Here is a 6,704-nt window from a genome sequence, read left to right on the forward strand (position 1 = left end):
TAGCCACCGTCATGATTTGACGCATTAAATAATTAAAATCATTAATTTTGTTTTTTTGCTCATTGCCATCTTATTCAGTTGAAGGTTTAGAAAGTGTGTTTGTATTAGAAAATGAAAGTGTGTCGTAGTTGCGAGATTAAACTTTTAATTGTGTTATTTAACACTTGATCAGCCGCTGTGTGTATGCTTGTGCATTAGGGTGTCCGTGAATATAAGAGATATATTTATTGCCGAATGTGATAAGCATACCCTATTAATTTTGTTCTTTTGCTCAAAACAACTTACATGTTTGGCATTCCACGCCAAATTGGACAGCAATTGGTTTCTGTATCTGGTATTTCTTCACAATTTTTTATGTTATAGTACCAATTGAGAGAGGGCTCACTCATTTTTTTTTTTTTTTTTTGAAGGAAATCTTCTTTAGCGGCGGTTGGTTGGTTGGGAGTAAATTGGCGAATTCAACGGCAATTGTGTACGTACATAGATAAAGAAAAGGATAAAGGCAAAGGTAAAAATAAAAATAAAAACAAACCCAAAGATGCGTAAAGATAAAGGCAAAAATGAAGACCAAGGTAAATTTAAAGGTAATTATAGAGAAAAGGATATAGATAGAGACACAGAGACTCAATCTGGGAACTATTTTGGGATTTTAGAGATTTTCGGTATTCTCGGGACTTACGATATAATAATCGACATTTTTATCGGTTTTGTTACCGATATTGATATCGATTTTGTTATCGATTATGTATCGATTTTGTTACCGTTTACTTATCGATTTTGTTATCGACTTTTCTATAGATTTTTTATCGATTTGGTTAGCGTTATTTTCTAATCGATTTTGTTATTGATTATTTAGCGATTTTGTTAACGATATTTTTATCGATTTTCTAATCGAGTTTGCTACCAGTATTATCGATACTTTAATCGATATTTTTATCGATTTTCTAATCGATTTTGCTACCAATATTATTCCCGATTTTTCTATCGAAATTGTTTTCGATATTTTATCGATTTTCTTATCGATTTTGTTATTGATTATTTATCGATTTTGTTATTGATTATTTATGGTTTTTTTATCGATTGTGTTATATATTTTGTTATCGATTATTTCTCGATGTTGTTATCGATTATTTATCGATATTTTTATGTATTTTGTTATCGATATTTTTACCGATTTGTTTATCGATTTTGTTATCGATATTGTATCGATATTTCATAGTTTTTGTTAACGATATTTCTATCGATTTTCGAATCGATTTTGTTACCAATATTATTATTGATTTCGCTATCGAAATTTGATTATAATTTGTCACCTATTTTGTTATCGATATTTTTATCGGTTTTTATATCGATATTTTGTTGGATGTTACTATCGATTTTGTATAAACATAAAAATGAAGATAAAGGAAAACAGAAGCAAATAAATGTAATTAGAAAGAACAGCGAATATCAGATGTATGTATGTATGTACATATATTAGTTATGAGACAAAATATAACGTAAGTTTTACTTCTCCAGTGTGGTCCAGGCGCACTTGATTTTTTTTAAGCCAGCCGTTTTCGAGGTACCGATTAAAAAAAGGGCTTTACTGCAAGTAACGATACGGAGTGATCTGTCACTTAATTATCTATTACATCTGAAATAAATGTAAATTTTTATAATGGATGGATGGAACGTAATGAACGGGACATCTAAAATCAACAGATGCTTACGATTTGTTACATCCCGCCCTATGAATATCCCAGGCAACAACTTTGCTAAAAATGGTCCCATTTGGCTCTTTTTTTTTGAATTTTTTCTTTTTTAAAATATTTATAGAATCCGAAAAAGTTTTCAAAAAGGATTTCTATAAAATTTCCAAAATGAACCTACAGATTTATTCTCTCGAAAATATTTTGTAAAAAAATATCACTCATTTTGCAACTTTTAAGTCTAATCCAACCATTAGATAACAAAGGGATCTATTTTTTTTCTAATTTTTTAAAATGTCCATGTTCCAGCTTCTTTTTCTTTATTGTCCAATCGATTCTCTTTTGTGCTAACTGGCGCCAATAGGAAATGCCAAGTGAAGCCAAGTGCTTCCCCACCTGGCCTTTCCAACGTAGAAGAGGCATTCCTCTGCCTCTAATGCCAGCATCGCGACACGCGTTGAAACATTCAGAGCTGGAGCGTCTGGATCCATTTATTTTAACCCAATTCACTATGACTAACATGAAACAAAACCGCTTACTTTTTCAAACTTTTAACTGACAACAGTGACTTGGGTGCAAAGACGCGTATCATAGCAGCTTAGTTCTGTGACTCTTATTATTTTCTCCAATATCAGATAAAATAAATCTCAATAAAGCCCGATAAGACCCTGTTACTAGCCGATGAATTGGCCTTAATTCTAGAGAATTTTCTCTTTAATTTGATAGACATACCGTTTCTCTACATTACGCTGAGTTTTTTTTATGTAACCTAACGAATCTCTTCGACTACAATTATAAGCTACATAAGACTAATTCTACAGAATCCATATTTTCTCAACTAATTAATTCTTCATACTCTCTCTATCCTTTCAGTTACAAAATCTGGCATGGCTACATCTCGCTAATTGTCTGCATTCTGGGAACCGTAGCCAACACCCTTAACATCATCGTGTTGACGCGCAAGGAGATGCGTTCACCCACCAATGCCATACTCACCGGCCTGGCGGTGGCCGATCTCGCCGTCATGCTCGAGTATATACCCTACACCACACACGACTACATACTTGCCAATCAGTTGCCTCGCGAACAGCGCCTCAGCTATGTCTGGGCTTGCTTCATTAAATTCCACTCGATATTCGCACAAGTGTTGCATACAATTAGCATTTGGCTGACTGTCACTTTGGCCGTGTGGCGTTACATAGCCGTTGGTTATCCGCAAAAGAATAGTATCTGGTGTGGCATGCGCACCACACTGTACACCATCTTCACAGCATACATCGTCTGTATACTGGTGGTATCACCATCTTTGTACTTGGTCACCGCAATAGTAGAATTTCTAGAAGCCGTAGATGAGCATGGCAAACCGCTAGACTCAGAGCCATTAACTCAGTACATAATCGATTACTATAATGAGTTGGCGAATCTGACACGTTCGCATGCACAGGTTACCGCATCAGCATTGGCAGTGGGGGCGACGGCAGGTAATAGCAGTACGTTTGCAGTTGGTACCACCTCCGCAGCGGCAGTAGCCATGGCATGGAATATGAGTGATTTGTCCGGCATGGTATCGCCAACTACTTCCACAGCAGCTGCAACTGCAACTGCAAGAGCAATTACAACGAACACACCGGCATTAACAATATCGTCAACGCCATCGCCATGGCAGCTGGCCCATCATAACATCACCGTATACAAGCTGTATCACAGCGATTTGGCGTTGCACAACAAATCCCTACTCAACTCAACCTTCCTCATCTACAGTGTACTCATCAAATTAATACCTTGCATAGCGTTGACGATACTATCGGTGCGTTTGATAGTAGCGCTGCTGGAGGCCAAACGACGACGCAAAATGCTAACTAGCAACGCAGCCAATGGCATGAAACCCATCGTCAATGGGAAAGTGATGGAACAGCGACCACGCAAAAATAGCAAAACGTTGGAAAAGGAGAAACAAACAGATCGGACGACGCGTATGTTATTGGCGGTGTTGTTGTTGTTTCTCATTACTGAATTCCCGCAAGGCATCATGGGTCTGCTAAACACGATGCTGGGCGATGCATTCTACTTGCAATGCTACCTGAAATTTAGTAAGTAGAGATGTGTTTTAAAAATATGCATAGTAGTAGTTGCGTGAGCATACACTTCCGGACAAAAGTATTGGCACAGGGAATTTTTCGCAAATTACCTATGCAATTTTTTTTATTCTAATTACTTTTCGCTAATTTTTTATAAATATATAGTTCATACTAAATGCAACCAAAAAAAAACATAAAAATTACATCTCCAACCTTTTTGCAAAACACAGGAAAATTCAATATAGGGGGGAGGGAAAGCATTGAAGCTTACGGATTTTTATAAGTAAAACGCTCCGTGCTCACCAAGAAGCTGCTCAAGCGACTGACATCCATTCCCGAATGCCCATCGGGAGTGTGGAAAAAGTGCAACCCACGATGCTTAAAGCTCGCAAAATCAGGACACCAGAGCGGCAGGTTTTGAGATGATTCCACCTCAACGTCCTTCATGCAGCTGGTGCAATAAGGACACCGACCCTCGCGAGCGGTGTACTTTTCTTAGTCCCAAGAGCTCCCTGGACCGCCCCCGGTCTACTCGTGGCCAGAAGGATTTTGCCACTTTGCATTCCAAGGTCTCCGCCTAGCGCCCGCTGAGCTAACCAAATGCCCATCTGTCCAAGAGTACACCTCACGAGGTCAGGCGAGCACCCAGATCAGCTCTGCCCAGGAGCAGTTCCTCAAGTGTTTTCTTGTTTTACCAGCTCATCGACTTTGCAGTTTCCACCGATTTTCTGGAGCCCAAATAATGTGGTCGATAGGGAGATCAAGCAATACCTCACCGTTCTCGACCGAAACATCAGAGTGTCAAGAGCCTTGATGGCTACTTGGCTATCGGAATAGGTATTCATCTCCTTGAAAGACATTCCAATAGTGTGCAATCCATACGACGCCTTCTGTATTGCAGTAACCTCTGCCTATAAGATGCTACAGTGATCCGGTAGCCTGAACTTCAGGTTCATGGAGAATTATTCGCAGAACACACCTCTACCCGCCTTCTTGAGCTTCTATCCATCCTTAAATACGTAAACTGGACCCTGATTCCAAATACTGCATTCCTCCTAGTCCTCCATCGCTCTGATATGGATGGTGAAAGCCCCTTCGGACCCTTACTCGGTGAGAAGTGGCCTCTTCGAGCTGGTAGAAATTTGAAGGCGAACCTGAATCCCACCTTACTGCAGCACGGGCAGCGGCAGCTCTGGCTGCTAATATCTATAAGCATATCATTAAGCGCCAGAGTAGGAGTGGTTCGAAATGCCCCGTTGACTCAAATTAGGGCTGCTCTTTGCACTCCTTCCTTCCATTGAAGATGAAGGCATTGCCCATGGCGTTCCAGGAGACGAGTCCTTCATAAAATAGAATTGGCTTAGCTATAATTTCATAAATCCAATGAACTACTTTCGGTAAGAGACCCCAGCGCTTGCCAGTCGCCCTCTTGACGATTTCATCTAGGAAAACTCGCAATCAAAAATTAATCATCAGAATGCCGCCCATTGAGGGAAGACGACAAGTCAGTATCAAACCCAGCCTGCAGCTACAAGCCCAGTTTTCAACCAAGTTCAGGTAAACCTGCATGAGTTCAAACAGTGTTTCTAGAAACTTTCCCCGTGCTAGCAGTGCCACATCGTCAGCATAGCCAACCTCGGGCAGTCACTTCACTTCAGAGTGACCAACAAGTCGTTGATGAAAGTAACCCAAAGCAACGGCGAATGAACCCCTCTTAGGGATACCTCTATTCAAACATCGCCGGATTGAAGCGCTACCCATTCTGTCGCAACAAATAAACCTTACAAGGTCAGATCCGACGTCTAGCCTATTCAGGGAGTTTACGATTGCCTAAGGCAAGACGTTATTAAAAGCGCCCTCGATATCAAGGAAGACACCAACCGCGTATTGCTTCCCCAAAAGAGACTGTTCAATACTATCAACAACCGTGTGTAGGAAAAAATGCGTAATATAGTCAGAAAAAAGCTTATTAAAAACCAAGGCGATTTTTCAGCAACTTTAAACTTGCAATTTGTTTTTATAAAATTTAATGGGCTATAAAACTGTTACTCAAGAAACTTCATAAACATCGGATTAAAATGGTGAAAATTTAGATGCAACTTAGCAATTTATAAAAGATTTTTTAGTCAACTCTTGACAACAAAATTGAATTTCTCGGTTGAAAATCTGCAAGAAAAGTCTGTAAAATAAAAAACTAAAATTTGTTTGTTGGAGCTAGCCAGCAAAGTAGTAATTTTTTTCGAAAGTTCACTTTTCAATTAATTCTTTTGGGGGTTGAATATAATGATTATATAATTTGCATCAATTTTCCCTTATAGGCCGATGTGGTCCTTCGGCACTCCCAAGTCGTAGTAAACTGTGGGCCTTTACAACGAGTGTACCTTTGCGTTAGGCATGCTGATTTAAGGAAAGACGCCGCTACCTAAGAATCCCGCTCTTAGGTGCAGATCAATAAGCCTTTCGCGCGTCTTTAAAAGAAACGAGGAAAGACTTATCGGTCTGATTTCCCCGTGCGATACATGAGAGACCTTACCCGCCTTAAGAATATAGGTGTCTCTGACCAGCCTCCAAGACCCCGGAACATGACAGTTGGCTCGGCAGCTGGCGAAGAAAGGGATCAACCAGCGGCACAACACCTCCGCACACTTCTGCAATTGAGCTGGCATAATGCCGTCCGGACCCGGGGCCTTTAAGGGCTTGAAAGAATCAATTGCCCACAGAAGACGATCTCAACATGCGAGTGGTTTATTTCGAGATTGTCAGCCTTCAATGGGATCGCTTCTGGATCCAGATGGCCTGGGAAGTTATCATCGAGATGGTAATTTTTAAAAGAAGGATCTGGAAGGTCTCATAAGAAGGAAGAAGGGGAAGTTACTGAAGACATGGTACACTGTAGTGGAAATATTTTTGGTAAAAATACTACAAATTTAGACTA

At 39.8% G+C, this 6,704-nt stretch overlaps 1 protein-coding gene across 1 annotated transcript; it reads left to right on the forward strand.

Annotated features, from left to right (window-relative positions):
• Nucleotides 1-2,564: 2,564 nt before the first annotated feature.
• On the forward strand, nt 2,565-3,781 carry LOC108380908 (uncharacterized; the record flags this gene model as incomplete). Its single annotated transcript, XM_017637309.1, has 1 exon — nt 2,565-3,781. A coding segment is annotated over one exon (1,217 nt), but the record flags the coding sequence as incomplete, so codon positions are not given.
• Between the last annotated feature and the right edge of the window lie 2,923 nt (nt 3,782-6,704).

The sequence above is a fragment of the Rhagoletis zephyria genome, unplaced genomic scaffold, assembly GCF_001687245.7.
Source record: "Rhagoletis zephyria isolate East Lansing unplaced genomic scaffold, Rhagoletis_zephyria_1.1 Rzeph_scaffold_20778, whole genome shotgun sequence".
NCBI classification, from domain to species: domain Eukaryota; kingdom Metazoa; phylum Arthropoda; class Insecta; order Diptera; family Tephritidae; genus Rhagoletis; species Rhagoletis zephyria.